The sequence below is a fragment of the Natator depressus genome, chromosome 1 (assembly GCF_965152275.1).
Source record: "Natator depressus isolate rNatDep1 chromosome 1, rNatDep2.hap1, whole genome shotgun sequence".
Classification (NCBI taxonomy): Eukaryota; Metazoa; Chordata; order Testudines; family Cheloniidae; genus Natator; species Natator depressus.
The window spans coordinates 181,880,253-181,901,572 of record NC_134234.1 but is presented as its reverse complement, the minus strand read 5'-3'; the positions used below and the strand labels follow the sequence as shown (position 1 = coordinate 181,901,572).

The window sequence follows — 21,320 nt, the reverse complement described above, 5'->3', positions numbered from 1 at the left end:
AATTAATATAAGTATTGTTATAAACTTTATATGGGGCACAGAGGATTCCCTGACTAGTCAAACATAAAACTTCACCAACTTTTTCCCCTCCATTGGGTATTTTTATGACTGTGTTCTTTCATAACAGGGTGGAATCCCATATTTTAATCTATTTCAATCTTTGGCCTCAAACCCCCTCTATTAAAAATAGGGCTATTCTTTTAAGTAATATTTAAAAACCATGAGTTTTTTTGACAAGGAAGCCAGTAGATTGGAGGTATTAGTCATTGCATCAAAAACACTAACCACTGCTTACAAAGAGGGAATGTTTAAATGTGATTTTATGATACAATGGTATTGGAATTCTCCTTAAGCATAAATTGAACCCCAATTGTGAATGTAAATAGGTCTTTTATTTCCAATTAAATGGTTTGTTCTATTAAAGTTCTTTAGCTGGAGTTCACCCAAAGTTGTGTAACAAACTAAAGTTCTTGTTGGTAACTTGACAGAGAGAGGACTCAGAATATGAAAACACAGATTTATTTTGCATGCAGCTTTTGAGGTTCATACCTTGTTTTTAGTAAAGTGCGGGATTACAGCAATTGTACACTGGACTTAGAGCCAAATTGCAATTCTATAAGGAAGTAAGATAAGATGTATTATGCATGATATACCCCACCAATTTAACAAGGTAATCAATTTAACAAGATCTTTTAGCCTGCCATTATCCATATGCAGAACTAGTAGCAAATGTCTATTGCAGAAAAAGCTTTCTTTTCAGGAAAAGCTTTATACTGTAGCAGTAGTGGTGAATTCTCAATCACTCAAAGTCTCTAAATGAAGACTGGATTCTTTCTAAATTATTTGCTCTAGTTCAGACAGAAATTATGAGCTTGATGCAAGAATCATTGGGTGAGATTCCATGGCCTGTGATGTACAGGAGATCAAACTAGATGATCATAAGGGTTCCTGCTGTCCTTGAGATATATTAATCTAACCTGTTACTTAAGGAAGGATAGATTAGAAAGAGCATTCAATGGGCATCGTGTGGACTACTCCACAGGTCCTGACTTGTTCCTGTGCAATGCAAACTGGTGGCAAGCTACTTCACCCACTACTTGTGCTGTGTTTTTGTTTTTAACTGGTAGTTCTAATCTGTCAATTGCTTTCAGTATTTATACTTTTTTTTTTTCTAGAGAGCTCAACAATTTCAAGCCAACGGAGCAGTTTCCCAACTTCATTTTGGACCAGCTCTTATCAACCTCCCCCTCCGCCATGCTTGAGTGGAGCCCACCCTGACTTCCCAGTCACTGCACCAGGCACCTTCCACACAGCAGATCCTAGCAGCTGGCCAGGACACAGCCTTCATCAGACTGCCCCACCTCCTCCCTCTACCGCATCAGAATCCTGGCATTATCCTTTAGCATCTCAGGTTAGCCCTTCATATGCGCACATGCATGATGTGTACATGCATCACCATCACCCCCATCCACACATGCATCATCACCATCCCAGCTCTCACCTTGACCCACGGTATGGATCCCTATTGATGCCTTCAGTACGTGCAGCCAGGATTCCTGCTCCACAGTGTGACATGACAAAGACAGATCCTACTACTGTCACCAGTGCTACCTCAGCATGGGCTGGAGCCTTTCACGGAACCGTGGACATCGTGCCAAGCTTCGGGTTTGACACAGGTAAGGTGATTTGTTCATTTCTGTGGCTTGACTAATTGGAGTTATTTGCAGTGACTAAATAGATTCCCTGAACTTAAATCAGAGCCTCTCATCTAATCTTTCAAATACTTTTCTGATTGTGACTGTGACGGGTTGGGTCACAGAAAACCCCTTGGGAACTGCCAACTGATGTGCTGAGACTACTTCTAAGCCTGTTTTTCCCTGGCAGCTTTGGTCTTCAGTGCCCTGCCTGGTTTGAGCCAGACATGCTAGCTGGCTGCAACCCCCAGACCCAGGTCTGAACCACGTCCCCAACAGCTGCAGGCTTAACCAAAAGTGGCTTAAGAAGTGTTCCTGTCTCTAACACTCAGATGCCCAGCTCCCAATGGGGTCCAAACCCACATAAATCTGTTTTACCCTGTATAAAGTTTATACAGGGTAAATTCATAAATTGTTCGCCCTTTATAACACTGATAGAGAGGTATGCACAGCTGTTTGCCCCACCCCAGGTATTAATAATATGCTGGGTTAATTAATAATTAAAAAGTGATTTTATTAAATACAAAAAGTAGGATGTAAGTGGTTCCAAGTAATAACAGACAGAAGAAAGTGAATTACCAAGCAAAATAAAATAAAGCACGCAAGTCTATGCCTAATACAGTAAGAAAACTGAATACAGATAAAACCTCACCCTCAGAAGTGTTCCAGTAAGTTTCTTTTACAGACTAGCCTCCTTCTAGGCTGGGCCCAGCAATCACTCACACTCCCCTAGTTACTGTCCTTTGTTCCAGTTTCTTTCAGGTATCCTCGGGGGTGGAGAGGTTATCTCTTGAGCCAGCTGAAGACAAAATGGAGGGGTCTCCTAAGGCTTTACATAGTTTCTCCTTGTGGGGCTAAATCCCTCCCTCCGCCTGTGCAGAATTATAGCTACAAAATGGAGTTTTGGAGTCACATGGGCAAGTCACATGTCCATGCATGACTCAGAACTTTGCAAGCCAAGCCACATAGCCAGGAAAGTTCAGATGTGGATTGGCATCTATCGTCAACTTAAGTGTTTCTTGATTGGGCACTTAACTTGCACATTCCTCTCTAAAGAAGCTGACCAAATGCCTTACTAAGGCTACTTAAAATCAAACAAGTATACAGCCAATATTCATAACTTTGAATACCAAAATGACACATGCATACAGATAGGATGAATAGATTCAGTAGACCATAACCTTTACAGAGATACGTTACATGGCGTATGTAGCATAAGACATATTCCAGTTATGTCATATATACATTCATAAGCATATTTCCATAAAGCCTTATGGGGTGCAACATCACAGTGACTTCTTCCTACTGATGCTCTCACTGACTTTCAGTAGGAACTGGGCTCCTAGCATTTAGCCTGACCCAGCCAAATGATTTACATGAAGCATTTTGTTTTTTAAAAAAATCTTGCAGGAAATAATGAGTGAATTCATAAAGAAGTGCCCAGGCAGTTTATCTATTCATTTTCCATGGGGCGCCTGATTACCATACCTACCTTCTGTAAAATGGAACAGTTTGCAGCCTCCTTCATCTGTAATATGGGGATGCAATGTAAAGAGACCACAAGTGCCGGCAAGCAATGTCTTCATCCTAAAAGTCTTGATAGGGATCATGTAGACTCCAGACTGATGTCTTTGTATTAGACATCATTCCATAATGACTATACTGCACTCTTCATAGGTGAGATGAGAGCATTTAGAATACAGTAACTCCTCACTTAAAGTCATCTCAGTTAACGTTGTTATGTTGCTGATCAGTTAGGGAACATGCTCATTTAAAGTTGTGCAATGCTCCCTTGTAACGGTGTTTGGCAGCCACCTGCTTTATCCACTGCTTGCAGGAAGAGCATCCCATTGGAGGTAGTGGTGGGGGCTTGGAACCAGGGTGGACCGGCAGCCCGCTATCAGCTCCCTGCTCCCCTAAGTCCCTGGTGGGGCAGCAGCCCAGCAGGCTATCAATTGCCAGGCAGTTCATCTGTCTCTCCCCCCACTGCCATGTGCTGCTCCTGCCCTCTGCCTTGGAGCTGCTCCTGGGAGCCTCCTGCTTGCTGTGCAAGCCAGGAGGGAAGAGGGGTGCTAATGTCAGGGTGTCCCCCTCCCTCCGCTCCTTTACCCCATCCACAGCCGGTGCGGGGGGATGGGACGCAACGGGGCTCAGGACTGAGGGAGCTTGCTGGCAGCAGCTGCTGTCTCAACTTGCTGATCTACCTAAAAAGGCGGTGTATTAAGAGGGGGGGGTCAGCGTTCTTAAAGGGGCAATGCATGTCTCTCTCTCTCACACCGGGTATGTATCTCTGTCTCTCTCTGCCATGCTGTCTCCCCTCTCTCCATTCCTGCTGCCTTGTAGAGTGTGAGGCTACATTAACAACAATATGTTAACCCTTGAGGGCTCAGCCGAGTGCTAGTTCATCATTTAGCAGTAAGGCATTCCCTGGGAAATATCCCACCCTCTGACTCCTCCACCTCAACCAAGCTTCACAATCATCATTGCTGTGTAGAGTATTAAATTGTTTGTTTAAAACTTATACTGTATTTATATATATGATGGCTTTTGTCTGGTGAAAAAAAATTTCCCTGGAACCTAACCCCCCCCCATTTACATTAATTCCTATGGGGAAATTAGATTAGCTTAACATCATTTCGCTTAAAGGGGCATTTTTCAGGAACATAACTACAAGGTTAAGTGAGGAGTTACTGTACTACAGGTCACACGTGACCCGCCGGCTGTAGTGTAGCTACGCCTTATTGTAGCAGAACTTCAGTTTCAGTAGCAGTCTAGCACCACTGTTAGCATCTGTATGGGAGCATGTGTGCAGGGCACTAATGACTGATAAGTATCATAGAGCTCGTTTATACTGTCATGCTCTTCCTTCTTTGATGGGTGTTTATCTGATCTGTTATCTACCAGCAGCAATGCAGACCATATGTTACTTTTGGAATCCCTTCCATGCAATTATGTTACTGAAGGAATATTAGGTTCCTCCAGCTCCCCTTTCCTTGAGATGTGTGTTGGATTTCAGTTGAGGGGGGGTTTTTCATACCTCTGGGTTTTTTCATACCTGACTGATCTATTTGCTAGAGTATGATCCACTCTCTTACTTAGTCTAATGTGTGTCAGGGGGAAAAGAACAGGTGGGGAAGGCTTGTGCCAGATGAACACAGTGTTGGATCTTTTTTCAGTCAAAATAACATGAAACCAAAACCCAATTATAATTAAGCTAAAGTCAACTGCTAAAAATCTCTTTAACATTTCTTTCTGTCTGTCTCCTATATTAACTGCTACAACTCAGCAGACCCCAGCCAGAACCCTCCTTTATACAACATATAGTCAAACTGTGCTTCATCACGACTATAACAGTGTTAAAAAAAGAACTAGATATGTTCATGGAGGATAGGTTAATTAATGGCTATTAGGCAGGATGGGCAGGGATGATGTCCTTAGCCCCTGTTTGCCAGAAGCTGGGAATGAGCAACAGGGGATGGATCACTTGATGATTACCTGTTCTGTTCATTCCCTCTGGGGCACCTGGCATTGGCCACTGTCGGAAGACAGGATACTGGGCTATGCGGACCTTTGGTCTGATCCAGTATGGCTGTTCTTATGTACTTGTTGCCTCAAGAAATTAAGAAAAATAGCGTAACAGGATTCTTTAAAGTACTGGACAATTTTATGGCCATTAATAACATCTGCAGCAGTGCAGATAATACAAGGGTAATTATGTTTCACGTTGTAAACTGATAATCTGCCAGGATTGGGAACAAATATTTTCCTCCTCATATGACATGGTTTTAGGCAAGTTACATTAATGAGAGGGTTTTACCTCCTTCTGAAGGATCAGCAAATTGCCATTGCCAATGATAGACTAGTGGGCTGATTCAGCATGATAGCAATTCCAACAGTCATGAAGGCAGGCAGTTGACTCAACTTTCTGAGGATGATATAGGGAGTTATTTAAGGAAGCATAGATCAGAAAAACCATTTTTTTATCATGGTGTGGATTACTCCATAGGTCCTGACTTGTTTGTGTTCAATGCAAGGGAAGGTGATTTACCAACTACTTGCTTTTTGTTGTTTTTGTTTGTTGTTTTTTCTTTCATTTTAAACTTCTGGTTTCAACGTACCAATTGCTTTCACTCTTTTCTTTGAGAACAGAGTGCTAACTGTTCAACATAGGTCACAGAGCTTGGCACCTCCTTACTGGTTTAATCGAGCCTGAAACACGCTGCCTTGCTCCTATGTGTAAATCCCTGGTGCACAGGTACAGTTGGTGGATAATTCTGATTTGGTAGTATTTACATGCATTTTGCATAGGTGTAAGTGACTACACAAGGCGCAAGGCAATGAAGAGAACCTGGACTATAATTGCCAATCTATGCTCAAAGCTCAACTCTGTAGTGCTATGTTAGACTCATAGACATTAAGGTCAGAAGGGACCATTGTGATCACCTAGTCTGACTTCCTACACAATGCAGGCCACAGAATCTCACCCACCCACTCCTGCAATAAACCTCTCACCTATGTCTGAGCTATTGAAGTCCTCAAATCATGGTTTAAAGACTTCAAGGTGCAGAGAATCCTCTAGCAAGTGACCCGTGCCCCATGCTGCAGAGGAAAGTGAAAAACCCCCAGGGCCTCTGCCAATCTGCCCTGGAGGAAAATTCCTTCCCGACCCCAGATATGGCGATCAGCTGAACCCTGAGCATGTGGGCAAGATTCACCAGCCAGATACCCAGGAAAGAATTCTCTGTAGTAACTCAGATCCTACCCCATCTAACATCGCATCACAGGCCACTGGGTCTATTTACCCTGAATAGTTAAAGATCAGTTAATTGCCAAAATCATGTTATCCCATCATACCATCTCCTCCATAAACTTATCAAGCTTAATCTTGAAGCCAGGTCTTTTGCCCACACTGCTTCCCTTGGAAGGCTATTCCAGAACTTCACTCCTCTGATGGTTAGAAACTTTCCGTCTAATTCCAAGTCTAAACTTCCTGATGGCCAGTTTATATCCATTTGTTCTTGTGTCCACATTGGTACTGAGCTTAAATAATTCCTCTCCCTCCCTGGTATTTATCCTTCTGATATATCCCTCTGAAAACCTATGAGAAAGCTGATACATTTGCAGAAGCATCAGGATTCAAACTGACAGATGTTTTACTTCTTACTATTCAGAATGCCATGTGCTGTAAACACAGTCATGCAGACTCACTGGAATGTCCCCAGTTTGGTATATAGCCAGTGCTTAATTTGTAATGAAAGAGGTTATTTTCATACCTGATGCAGAAAGCCCTGCGGTGCCGGGGCTATGAATTGCCAAGACTACAGGTGCCAGGGCTCAGCCCTGGCAAGCCCAGGCACAAATTAAGCACTGTGTATAACCCTAATCATGGAGCAGGACCTCAAGGAATCAATTCTGAAGCACTTAAGAGGAGAGGAAAGTGATCAGGAACAGTCAGCATGGATTCACCAAGGGCAAGTCATGCCTGACTAATCTAATTGCCTTCTATGACGAGATAACTGGGTCTGTGGATGAGGGGAAAGCGGTGGACGTGTTGTTCCTTGACTTTAGCAAAGCTTTTGACACGGTCTCCCACAGTATTCTTGCCAGCAAGTTAAAGAAGTATGGGCTGGATGAATGGACTATAAGGTGGATAGAAAGTTGGCTAGATTGTCGGGCTCAACGGGTAGTGATCAATGGCTCCATGTCTAGTTGGCAGCCGGTATCAAGTGGAGTGCCCCAAAGGTCGGTCCTCAGGCTGGTTTTGTTCAATATCTTCATAAATGATCTGGAGGATGGCGTGGATTGCACCCTCAGCAAGTTTGCAGATGACACTAAACTGGGAGGAGAGGTAGATACGTTGGAGGGTAGGGATAGGATACAGAGGGACCTAGACAAATTAGAGGATTGGGCCAAAAGAAATCTGATGAGGTTCAACAAGGACAAGTGGAGAGTCCTGCACTTAGGACGGAAGAATCCCATGCACCGCTGCAGACTAGGGACCGAATGGCTTGGCAGCAGTTCTGCAGAAAAGGACCGAGGGGTTACAGTGGACAAGAAGCTGGATATGAGTCAACAGTGTGCCCTTGTTGCCAAGAAGGCCAATAGCATTTTGGGATGTATAGGTAGGGACACTGCCAGCAGATCGAGGGACGTGATCGTTCCCCTCTATTCGACATTGGTGAGGCCTCATCTGGAGTACTGTGTCCAGTTTTGGGCCTCACACTACAAGAAGGATGTGGAAAAATTGGAAAACGTCCAGCGGAGGGCAACAAAAATGATTAGGGGACTGGAACACATGACTTATGAGGAGAGGCTGAGGGAACTGGGATTGTTTAGTCTGCGGAAGAGAAGAATGAGGGGGGATTTGAGAGCTGCTTTCAACTACCTGAAAGGGGGTGCCAAAGAGGACGGATCTAGACTGTTCTCAGTGGTAGCAGATGACAGAACGAGGAGTAATGGTCTCAAGTTGCAGTGGGGGAGGTTTAGGTTGGATATTAGGAAAAATCTTTTCACTAGAAGGGTGGTGAAACACTGGAATGCGTTACCTAGGGAGGTGGTGGAATCTCCTTCCTTAGATATTTTTAAGGTCAGGCTTGACAAAGCCCTGGCTGGGATGATTTAGTTGGGGATTGGTCCTGCTTTGAGCAGGGGGTTGGACTAGATGACCTCCAGAGGTCCCTTCCAACCCTGATATTCTGATTCTTTATAACTGGGGGGGGGGGGCGGGAAGGCTGGGCAACTCAGAGTAATGGCTCGTGAGACACAGCAGTCTAACATTGTATTGAAATATTTGCATCATCATGACTCAACATAGTTGTGTACTGACGCAATAAAGACATTGAAAGGCAAATTGTAGGATGTTGCATCATGATTATCTTTGCCCTCTGACTGTATTCAATATTCAATCTCTCTCTCTCTTCTTCCCTTCTACCCCCTTTCTGGTTGTTGGAAAGGGCATGGCTTGGAACTGATTCCTCCAGCTTTGCCTGAGTTGGGTGGAATGGGGGAGTGCTCTTGTGACTGGCATTCTGCATGAGATCAAGCAGAGCAAAGGAGTTTCAATCATGTGCATGCACTCCCCCAGAGCCTCATACACGGCCCCAAAGCTATGTCATTCTAAGGCCTTGGGTTGACTATGACTACCTTACTTTGTATCCTGCATGGGAAGGGGAGTGGGCTGCCCAGGAGAATAGTAATGGCATATGGAGCCTTTCACTTCTAAATCAGTGGTTCACATCTAGCTCAGGCTGGCAGCAACCAAGTTTATATCAATTGGCGACTGTTCAGGGGCCTACCTGAAAATTGATTCTAAGTGGATAAGGGTAAGGATAATGACATTTGGCATTAATTGGCAGCATCAGCAGAAAGGCTAAGAACTCAATGGCTGTGGGGAATGAACTAGCCTCTTTCAGAGAGATGGTCCATCCAGAACAGGATAGCGGCATATTGGCAGGAAAACTTGAACTCTAGCTGTCATTGCTTGTACCTCTTTGGTGAAAAGAAGGACATCAGCCTCTATAGGTGTCAAGTATCACATCCCATGAGCTTTAAATTATTAGTATAAAAAATCATTTGGCATACATTTTACAGGCATGCCGATATTTAAGCAATTATCCTTTTCCTAATAATTACTGTGGGCCACACTTCTTTTGCTGCTGTCACATGTGATTATAAAAAAAATTATTTTGCAAAATTCTTCATTTTGAATTATGTTGAATGAGGGTGTTCTGATCACCAGAGGAGACCAGCCTGTAATTTTACCAATGCCAGTAACACTGCTGCAATTCTGCTGTTCTAAGTCAGATCTCTGGTCTCATGAGTAGATGATGCCAAAATACTTCAGTGACTAATGTCATGAAGAGGGGATTCCTTTGTATATTATCAACACCCAGGGAATTTGTGATTCAGAACATTGTTAGCTCCATGAACAATGATTTGGTAAAGTACTGATCTCTGTTTTGCACATCTTCTTACACTTCCATGGATTCATGGAAGTTTTAGTGTGATGCGGGGGTGGGAGTTAGGTACCTCGCTCCCATTAAATGTAGTTTAATCCCCACATGTTGTGCTGAAAATTAACATGCCTACAAACTTTCGCTTTAACACTGTGGGTTTTTTCTTAAACAATTTTTAAGCAAAAGCAAAATCTCTTAATACATTATAAACTGGTGGCCTTGGGTGAAGAGTGCCCTACCGAAGTTTCGAGAGCCCAAGGCATAGAATTTGGAGGAAACTGACGCTACGGTGCGTTATGTGTAACTGGTCCTGAGTCTCTGCTCTGACGCTGGTGTAACTCCATTGACTTCAATAAGCTTTAGATCAGGCTGTAACAGAGTAGCCTGCCAGCATGTGCTGCCTGTGTAAAGAGAGGCCATTGACTAGGCCATGACCCCTAGTGGGCACCTTTGAGACTTTTGGTTGGATTAAATCCTTTTTGTCTATGTGCAGGTCCAACAACTTGGCTGTGCACTTAGCCAGGGCCCCAGGAGAAGGGGGAATCCACACCCTGCCCCTCAGACGACAAAGCTGCTCCACAGCTGTCACAACTTTGCAGTAAGCTGTGACTGCCGGGCTTCCCAGTCCTGGGGAACGGCTGCTGGAACTTGTGGTCCAACCAACTCCACCCTCAGAATCCACTCCTCACCTCCTATGCACTGGGGTACAGCATGCCTGTGGCAGAACAGTGCTGTACAGCACCCAGGAAGTGTAGGCATCCTTCATCCTGTCCATCCACCCCCCCTGTACAGTGGACCCATACTCATTCTGCTGCCTCCAGAACCATTGGTAGTCCAGGGGGGAATGGGAACAGGATTATTTACCCATTAAGAGTGTGCTAGAAGCGCTGCTGCTGTACAGATGTTCTGGGAGTAGAAGAAGAGCTTTTACTTCTTCTAACGGGGGATTTTAGAGTATTTGAGGTCTATATCTCAATATTGAAGGTGAGGATCACGTGAATAAAATACAATTTAAGTAAATCAAATGTAGTCTTCTGTCTCCTTGTCCAGCTGCCTATGCAGCCCTCCTTTTGGAAATATTTAGAAGCCACTGGCAAATTCAATGCATGCTTAAGTGAGCACAGCCTACGGTCTTCAGGAGAGTTGACTCCATCTACACCTGCCATAAATTTGACCCTTTGTCTTTGAATTTCACTAGCTGGGTTAGACTTCTTCTAAATGACTTCATTTTTGAATACAAGCAGTAATTAGTCACAGTGCCAGCATTTCGCAGATAGACACTTCTCTCAAATGTGGAAATTCTGAGTCATGCAAGACAAGTGAAGACATTTTTCTAAAGAGGAAAATGTTTGCTCAATCAGCCTATTATCGGTTAAAGCACTGTTGTTCAGAAACTTGGCTAGACTGGGACAGCATGCTGGTAGAACTGCAGATTGTCTTCCAGTAAAAGGGGTGAGGAGATAATGAAGAAAAGGCATATAAACAGTTCCATGCTCAAGATTTATAAGTGAAACTTTAGTTTTTTGTTTGTTTTCAGTAGCTATGAATTATAGATGCATGGGCTTAATTACTGTCCCTCGTCTATCTGTTTACCGCAAAGACACCTAGTGGAAAGGGTGGAGCTGATCAATGAGTTAGTCCCTTGCTATTGCATTCTGTCAACAAACCTACATCCTCTTAAACAGATGTCTTTGTTTTTAAGGCTGTTAGAACCATATTAACTCCTTTCCCCACACCCTCTTTTACGGCCTCTTAGTAGTCCTTAGTGCTTGCTGGGGCACCTTAATGACTTTCTTACCCTCTAATTATGTCTGCCTGGCTAATGACTCTCTCTTGTTTTATAAAATATTTCTGTAGATAGAAGGGGAAAATAACACCTAATCACAACAGCTGGTTTTGAAGTAACTTTAAAAAAAACCTGTATTTTGGGTTGGGTGTGTGTGTCACTCCCAGGGAAGCAAAATTTGACACCTAAACAGAATGAGAGTGTCATCACATAACCAAGTCCCGTAGTCTCAGGGTGAAGTTTAAAGACAGATACTTTACATCAAGGATGCCCAAGCTTTGCCTAACTGAAGGGAACAATGAGAATTTGATAGGAGATGTAAAATAGAGCAAGCAACAACCTCCCTCCTCTTTAATATGGAGTTATGGCCAGCAGAGTCCACAGGTCCCAGCATGCTGTGTTCTATCCAGATCTAGGCAGCTGGACCTGGCACCCTGGGACCAGTAGTCTCCTTATTAAAGGTTAGGGTAGGCATATGCTTCATTTGGCTCGTCTGTAAGCTGCATTTGTTCCTGGATCACACTTCTGCCATCCCTATGTTAAGCTGAAGATCAGTGCTTGGCTGGTGATTAAAGTAGAGGACTGACAGTTGGACAGTCTGGGTTCTGTTCTTGGCATAATCACAGTCACGAAACCTCTCTGTGCTTCAGTTTCCCCACCTATCAGTTGCAGCCCTCACAAATATAAGCTAACGCCTTTGAAATCCTCGGATGGATGGAGCAATATATTTTTCTTCTCTTCCACTAGCGATAACTAGTCACTTTGTAGCTGGCTTCTGAGGTGCTATTCATCATCAGCAGTTTAGCTATATACATTCATGGGGAAAAGAGGTGGTGGTCTGGTCTGATCCAGTACATGTTACAGTTAGGTTTAGGCAAATCAGGACTGGGGTTTAAATATGATGATAAAAATAAGCTGTTCTCCTGACATTTTTGCCAAATGGGAATTTACACCTGCTTAGGCCAGTAGTGAATTTACAACAGATGAGTTAGTGGCACTGTTCATGTACTAAATAGGAAGACAATACTATTTATAGCTCAATATAGAGCAGAAATGCTGCTGAATATTTCTCATGGTGATAACTGTCATCTTATGGCTATAATGGGAAACATCTTTCAATTTCCACCTTGTCTTTAGCTGTGGCACTCTGAGTACCTTTCCCAGACCTGAAGAAGAGCCCTGTGCAGCTCAAAAGCTTGTCTCTTTCACCAACAGAAGTTGGTCCAATAAAAGATATTACCTCATCGACCTTGTCTCTCTCAGTTTGCTTAAAGTAATAGGACATCAAAGCACTTAGCTTATATGTTTTGCTATAAGTAACCTAGCGAGTACATTTTTTGTATGTATTTTTTCTACACTTTGTATTGTCTGTTTCTAAGTGCTAGCTCTCTCATGATGTAACTCTAGCAAAGAGTAAATCCCTCTGGACTAGATAAATTCCAGATTACAGCACAGATTCCACTGCTATAACATGAAAGCCCCTGCACAGCACATTTATTGGCTGGTCCTTGACGTTTATAAAGGAAAATATCAGAGAAACTCATACCAAAGTCAAGCTAAGTCATTTATTTTCCCTGTGTGAAAGCACAAGCAATTCTTGGCTAAAAATCTGATGTGCTGTAGGTGAAATTGCTTGATATTTTCACCTGCTGTGGGAATTCCCCCCCACCCCTGCCACCCTCTATTCAAGGTGAAAAACCGCAGATGGCTCTGAGATCCTAAAATGTTAAAATGTATCAGGCTTTCTAGAAAAGAGGTAAAGTTCGAGTAGAACCACGAGCTAATTCTGTGAGAAAACTGGTTCTGCTCCATGAAGGCCCATCTATACCACAAATACAACACTTAGATTGCACTGATTACGACTCCCAATGAAGTTAAAACATGATACAGTTTTGCTCAGTGTAAACTATCAGCATTACTGAAGCATGCAAGCATGTCTAAGGCGTTAGTGTAGTTTAGGGCTGCTTACTTATCCTGGGGGGACAGCAGTGTTGTAAACAGGTGCCCCCCAACCCAGTTGTAGTGTAGATGGACTATTAATACGGGATTTTTATAAATATATTTACCCCAGCTCACTTTCTTTGGGTGAAGGGAATGTTTTATCAAATGTTCGTTCATTTTTTTTTCCCCCTTCCCTAAAACTAGGTTTACAGCATCAGGACAAGAGCAAGGAATCTTCTTGGTTCTGAAGATCAGATGCATCTGAGCACCGGATAGCATCCCCACAGCTGGGATGATGATATTGAAACTCTCTTAACTGTTTCTGCCCGGGGGCAGAGGACACACCGCTAAGGAGAAGAGGAAGAGCCAGTCATTCTGGTTTTGCTATTGAGCCTTTTCTTTGGCAGGCCACTTCTGGGTCCCAGAACATAGAAGAAAAAAAACTTGTTTTTCTTTCTTTCCTCATCTGAGCCCTGCTGCAGCTGTGCAACCTAACTCCGTTTTGCTCCTTTCCCAGTGTTTGGTTTTGTTTGTTCTGGTTGTTTTTTTTTTTTTTTTTATGCACAGCCTTGATGGTAGGGAAAAGACTGTGCCTTGACTCCAGTGCTCATCCTTTCAGGAACAGGGGTTTTGCAGCGCGTTGTGTGTCGATTTTTGTAGAAATACAGAAAGTTTGGGGTAGGGTTGGTGGACTATTTTAGGATGACATATTTTTTTTTAAAAAAATCGTTAAATTGTTAAGTTCTGTTTAAAGAACTTGCTCTCAGAGAAGCACTGACAAGAAATGTATAAAATGCTTATTTTTAGATGTTTGTATTTGTGTGTTCGTTTTGTTACCTCAATTGTCTTCTTTTTTTTTTTTAAAGAGCAAACCCTTTCCTAGTCCAATCCTTCATTGTTTCCGTTTTGCAAGATTTTGCAGCTTCTTGTCCTTTATTCTAGCGTAAACAGCTATAATTTACTCTTAAGATTTCTGCTAAATATTCTTCCTGCCTGTCAGATTGTAGAAATGGTGTCTATATTTTCTTTTTCTTGCTTCTGAAAATGGCTTTGCGCTGGCTGTGCTGACTATGAGAAGAAATGTGTGAAACCTTTAGCATGGGGCAAAGTCTGACGTTGTTATAGGAACTATAGTATCAACCCATTCGTTCTTTCAAAACGGACCAAATATTTATATGGACTTAAAGGAGAAAATGAGCCTGGCCCTGGCCCAGTGTCATGGAAAGCCTCTCGTTGACATCCGGGGACTCTGGATCAGGCCCTCTTTCTGTGATATCCATCAACACACACATTGATATTTTCATTTCTAATAATTTTGGGAGGCAGGAGTTTCAGTTTAGGCCATCTGAAGAGTGATATTTTTCACATGAACATTCAAGGATAAAATACAGGTTTTGCAAAAACTACAACTCGTGGAAACAAAGTGTTTTCATAAGGCCAGATCTTGCAATTTGCTGAAGAGCTTGTATGAGTTGCTTGAGTGCCTTCAACTCCTATTGAATGTAACCTGGGCTGAAGTTTTCAAAAGTTGACCTCTGATCCCTCATTGTGTGGTTACCCAACCTGAGACATGTCAGGGACTGGATCTGAAAAGGGCTGATCACCTGCAGCTCCTATGGACTTCATGTGCAGTTGTGAATTTTTAGCCTTAGGCTGTCCATTTAAGAATCCACTCTGAGATAACTTTTTGATAATTTTAGCCACAGAAGTTTGCAAGAGGATTGCTGGATTGGGCCTGATCCAGAAGCCCCCCCCCCTCCACACACATGAGGAGTCCTTTGGAAGCCAGTGTGAGTAAGGATTAATTCCATGAATAAGGGCTGTAGCATTGCATATTAAAAAACAAACAAACCAATCCTGCAATTATCTTGGTGCAGGTGGAGCTATGTGCAGAGCTCCCTTGACGTCAGTGAGGTTTTTATAGGTTCAGGAGTCTGCCTGTGTAGTGCTCACTACAGAATGAGGGCTGAAGTTGGTAATGCAGTAATTGTTTGCAAATGTTGCCTTTTTGCTCCATTCAGCTTTTAAAATACATATTTAAGCTTTCTCTCATTTTTCAAAATATTCCTATCATGTATTCTATTTTTGCTACCAGCCTTCCCAGCCAAAACATTCAAAAGATGAACAAAAATAATCTAAGTGTGATCAGTACTGAGACAGAGGCTGACTTGTCTTTAGGGCAGTGAACATCTTAAATGTGGGATTTACAAGTGCAGAGGACCCACAACTCCAAGTGAAGTGAATGGGAGCTGTATGTGCTCAACCTCCTGAAATTCAGTTCTATATCCTGATGAGACAACCTTCCTCTACGCTCTTAGGTCCTGGTGCTGTGAGGGGCTGAGCAGTTTCCACTCCCATGGAAGCTCGCTGGAAATGGAGGCACTCAGAATCTCAGCATTAAGCCCTTAATGCTAAAGCACATATTTTGCTGATTTGGGGCATTAGGCCCAGTTTTTTAGTGGTAGTCAGGCATTGCAACGCCTGAAGATCTGAGTCCCAATTACAACATCCTTAACTCCTTCCTCCTATCTCCCCTAATCATTAACATTTTTTTCCTGATGCTGAACTTCACTCCCACTATATTCTCATAGCAATGCTGCTCTCCTGGGGGAGCTGGTTTCTTTGTTGCTCAATGGGTTAGTTAGCAACGGGAAAACCTCAAGGGTAGGAAGCTAGCATAAGCTTCTAAAAGTTTGGCTACTTATAGGAAAATTGTAGTTCAAGAAATACTGCAAGATCAGACTCCCTTGTGACAGTGCCTGAAGGCCCTGGGTTTGGCTTTGCTGGAAATGGTGAAAAACAGTTTTTTGTAGATTTGGCTAGGCCTGCAAGGGAAAGGTTCTAACCAAACCTTTTGAACTAAAAACAAACCAAGAAAAAAGTTTTTTTGATTTTGGTTGGTTCTTATTGTATCTGAATTGGCTCACCTCTTTCTAGTAGTAGTGGCCAATTGATTGCTCTCCACTTTGCAACAACAGAGCCTGGAAGGACCTGCTCCTGTTCCCATTGGAGTCCATGGCAGAACTCCCAGTGACTAAAAAGGCAGTAGGACTAGGTCCAAAGTTTCTGCTTGAATCTCAAGTAGTAGTGTTTTTATGGGTTAGCAGGTAAACAAGGTATGAATGAGTGAAGATCCTACCGCCTCCTGCTCACTCCATAAGGGCTGTTTCCACTGGCTGAACCTGAGAATAAGTCTAAAGTACTTCTGCCCCTCTGCGGGGTCAGGTAGACAGAGTGCCAATAAAAATGCGCTACTGGCGTAAGAGTTAATGCAGCCGATCAATTGACTTAAAGGTTTATTACATTTTCCTCCTTGTTAAATTTGATTTCACTAAACTGAGCAACTAAACTGATCTTTGCTAAGAAATCAGCTGGAAAAAAAAAAGAAACCAAAGCTGTAGTAATGTGCTTGCTCATATAGTCTAAATCTTCCACATGAAAAACCTTTACAGTTGAAGTCAGCAGATTTACTTCACCAAAAAAGAAAAAAAAAAAGAAAAGAAAAGAAAAGAAAAAGGGCTTATGAGAAGCAGATGTAGGGTTGATATCCATTCCTGAAGGAGCAGATTCTGTACTCACAACACTTCAGTTTGAGAGTACTGATGGCAGTGAAAATAAAAGGGAAAGGTTCTGACATAAGAGAAAAGGTCTGTAAAAACAGGGCTCAGTCAGTCTACAAGTCTTAATACACTGCAAAAGGAATCATCTCATTGCTTATATGCTAAATTCTACTGCCCTCCCAGGAAAATGGGAGATTTATTTTGTGAGGGCCAGTACTAACATAATGTACTTTATTACTGTTTCCGTGAGGAGATGCCAAAATGATTTTTGTGTCCATACAAACAATCAAATTTATATGATTAAGTACTTAACTCTTTTTTTTTTTTGTAGAGGTTTCTGCCTTCTGAGTTATCTGGGGTCTGATCCTACCCCCTGTGAAGTAAACTGGACCACTCTCACAGATTATAAGTAGGAACAGAACCTGTCAACTGGATTGAACCATTTCTGAGACTCTGCTTGTCCGTTAGTTTTTAAACTGAACTCCCCCATAGTTAATATAGGGGGAGTTTCCAGCTTAAAAACTGATGGTACAAGATGGCCCTTAGTTACACAGCAGACACAGTTGTTGGAAATTTTGAATACCTTTCTCCTGGTAGGAGCAGACCTACTTTTGTTCTGATTCTTCAGATTTTTCAGTACTAGAAACATAATTCTGCAAGGTAATCAGAGAGAGAGAGTGTGTTTTATAACATGGAAATCTTGGATTTTTTCCCCCCGCTTTTTTAAAAAAAAACAGTTTCTTCCTCAAAACATGCTTTTTAAATAACACTGTCTTTTCCCATATTTTTTGGAGTTGTTATACAGTATATTTTATCCCCTTCCCCTCCCGTCACTTCCTCTAGAAATTGATTGGAATTGTATGGTAAATCCCATCTGACCCTGAATATTTAGACATTTGCATTTAATTATGTTCTCCATGACTTCAGGGTTGCGTGAAATTCTTTTGTCTGTACAAAAGGCTTTCAAATGCTCTTGATAAACCCTGATTGGTTGTACCTACAAATGTGACCAGGCAGTCAGCAGGTGTATATAAACAGAGGTGCAATGTGTTTTCATGTGGTGGACAAGTGCATAACTGCTGACCATGGGTCATTCTACTCACTTCAGGCACAATTCTTCTTAGCAATAGAGCATTAATTTACATTTCTGTTCATCTAAAATCTTTAAAAAAAATCTGTTTTTTAAAAATATTCCAGCCTCTTGAGATTTCTAAAGCGTGTTTGAACTATTAATATTAGAGGCTTTAAAGAAAAAAAGTTCACTTGACATATATGTCTTTTAAACTGAACTCCCAGGTCCAGCAAGAAGGGATTTTTTGTTTTTAAGGAAACATTGCCTTTTAGTATTAGACCTGTGGGCACAGTCTGCAGTTGTGACTCGGGCAAAGCACCTGTTGAAGTCAATGGGACTTTTGCCTGAGCAAGATCAAACCCTTTAATAGTGACAGGAGTGCTAAAGGTAGTTTTCTTACAAAGCTTGATCCTGACATGCTTGGAGCAGAGGAGAGTACCTCTTGCATTTCATGCGGATGCTTGGACAGCCTCTGCCTAGTGCTGTACCCAATCCCCTTTCTACATGGGCAAACAAGACCCAACAGGGGAACTAGATATTCCTGAAACTCAGTGTTGCTGACCCCTTAATCCACACTCTGAGGTTCTTGGCATCCCCTGACTAGAAAAAGTGTTTCTTCTGTTAAGAGCACTGAACTGAGCAGCCTGCAGTAGCTCTCCTGGGGGCTGCATCCTGTAAGGTGCTTAAGCTTCCTGTGAAGTGCTGAGCATTCTCAGCTCCCGTTGGAGATGAGGGGTGCTCAGAATGTCATAGCAGACATGTAGCATTTTGCAGGATCTGCCACCTAATGCCCACCACTATGCAAGATCGAGCCCTAGAAAGGGAATAGCAAAATAAAGGCCCTCATTTTATTTTATTGAGCAGGGATCCTAGAAACCCATTTGCCATGGAAAAATGCAGAGTTTGTGTTTTTACAGAGATCTTTAGTTTTTATATTTTATGGAAAAAAATAAAAACATATACAGTGGAACCTTGATTATCCGATCTAACTGGGACCAGGGCCAGATTGGATAACCAAAAATTCCGATAATTAGAAGAATGGGTGGGGCTCAGGTTGTCAGCCCCAAGTGGTGGGGCTTGGGTTGTCAGCTTAAAAATTGCAAATATATCAATAAAACATTGTGTTCACCTGATAGCTGTCTATATTGTGTGTAGGAAAACTAAAGTTCAGTATTTCATTTTAATCACAGGAAAATGTAAATGTTTGTGGTTGGTTTTTTTTATTGGAGAATTTTTTTGGGGGGGGGGGGTTTATCATGGAAAACTAAGATACCTGCTCATGAAAGACCTGATCTAGCTTTCACTGATGTCAATAGAAAGACTTCAATGACAGCTGTGTCAGCAGGAGCAGCCTCTAATGCCTGATCCCCATCCCACGGTGTTGGTGGGCACAAAATGTTGACTTTGTGTCTTATCCATAGTCCGCTGAAGTCAGTGGGAGGCTTTTAATTGATTCCGGTGAGCTTTGGATCAGGCCATTAGTATTTATGCAACAGCAATTTTATAGTACCTGAAGTTTACATGCTTTATTAGCAAATTTGCAAATTGTTGTTGCACTGATTGAATCCCCTTTCCCTTCCAAGATTTGTAGCTGTTTAAAACCATCAATTAAATCAGGTGCCTCTCCCCTCCCATCCACATTCAAACCTTACTTCCCCCAAAACTCCATTTAACTCTTTTGTGTCCCTCATCAAAATTGATGGGGGACATGATGTAAAGAAAAGTGTTGGGTTTTTTTTTCATTGTTTAATAAATAATTTAATGTGAATTTTTTATTGTTATATTTTTATGTAGCATTTTTGGTTTTGTCTGTATTTCTTGACCATTAGGTAATGCTTTCATGTTTTATTCTTATGCAACTAAAGAATTCATAAATCTCTTTGTAAATTCCAGCATCCTGGGGTTTTTATTTTTTTTTCCCACAAGGTTGATTTTTAGAGCTAAGGAATTCATTTTCTGATGAAAAGCGTGTTGGGAATTGTAAATGAGACTCTTCCCTGAAGGTACTTGCTGTTGATTCCATACATTATCATCTGACTCAACTGGAATTATTTGTTTTAAATTGTTTATGTTTTGCTGACTTCATTGGGACACATGGAGCCTTCAATAATGTTCTTTCTTCCTTTCCAGGACGTAACACTGTAATTAGAGGTGCATCAGAAAAAGGTTGTTTTACTGTATAGTCTTTTAATACAAGCTAGAGGCTATATTATAGGTGAAGGCGGTAGCACCATCTGTTGTTAAGGTTGCTTGACCTTCCAGTTGGAAGATCCTGTTTTCAATTGCTTATAAATCTGTAATCATTCAGTCTGAAACTTTCCATGTTAGGTGTCTGCCTCAAACTGCTTTTTTTCTAGGAAGTTTCAGTAAAAATGGTTCAGCCATTTCTGAGAATGAGATTAGCAGAAACTGTTGTTTTGCCTATGTAAAAAAACTACTTACAACCATTTTGATGAGAAAATCTTGTGCTTCTGTGTTTTGGAACGGAGAGTTGACATTTGGCGGGGGGGGGGGGGGGGAGAGGGCACAAGAGCTGGGCAGTAGATACAGGACAAGGAGTCTGTGAGAAGAATGAGAGTGGGAGCCAGGATACTAAGACTAGCTGAATAAGATGCCTGGAAATGGGAGCAGGCAAACTCAGAGGAGGAGGGATGGGGACTGGGAGCCAATGTGCAAGGGAGCATGAGAGGACTAGGAATGGTGAAATATAATATATAGGTATAGCTTGACTAATCCATGAAAAGGGGCAGGAGGTATATGATCACACCGATCATATATTTGTTGATGGTTAACACCAAAAAGTGAGAGAACTTGTTCAGTGGGTTTATTATAAGCTAGGAGTAATCAGGGTCAAGAAAAATTCAGAATGAATAACAGTAAAAACACTTCTCCAAAAAATCTGTTACACTGCATTGCCCTGAGGCAGCTATGAAATATCAAAGGATCAAACTGATTAACTCCTACTTCTTCTCCCTCTGATTTCTATTATTCTTTCCATAATAAGGCTTCAGTTATGTTATCCCAGGCCTCAACCTCCATACTTTCAAGGACCCATACCACAGGGGTCTCAACTTGCCATATAGGTGCCACTTTAACGATCAAGAAAGGGCAGTATGGGAAACAAACTTCAGGAAATATGATGTTGACAGACCCCGTTCGTCCCCAGGCGGGATCAGATCTGGGACCTGTGGAGCTAAATGCATGAACCAGTACTGCATGAGCTCAAAGCCCAGTGGCTCTTAGGTAAGGCTGTAGCAGACTCACTAATCTGTAAGTGGCCTAGATGCCACTAGAGGAGGACAGAGCACACAC

The 21,320-nt window shown here is 42.2% G+C and overlaps 1 protein-coding gene across 1 annotated transcript in view; it reads left to right on the top strand.

Moving 5' to 3' along the window:
* VGLL3 (vestigial like family member 3) overlaps positions 1 to 19,172 on the top strand; it is a 39,897-nt gene extending 20,725 nt beyond the window's left edge. Inside the window, exons 3-4 of the mRNA XM_074971733.1 lie at positions 1,176 to 1,676; positions 13,581 to 19,172. Of these exons, the coding sequence (XP_074827834.1) occupies positions 1,176 to 1,676; positions 13,581 to 13,624 (545 nt within the window). The 3' untranslated portion in view covers positions 13,625 to 19,172. The remainder of the gene's footprint in view (positions 1 to 1,175; positions 1,677 to 13,580) is intronic.
* Positions 19,173 to 21,320: the final 2,148 nt, after the last annotated feature.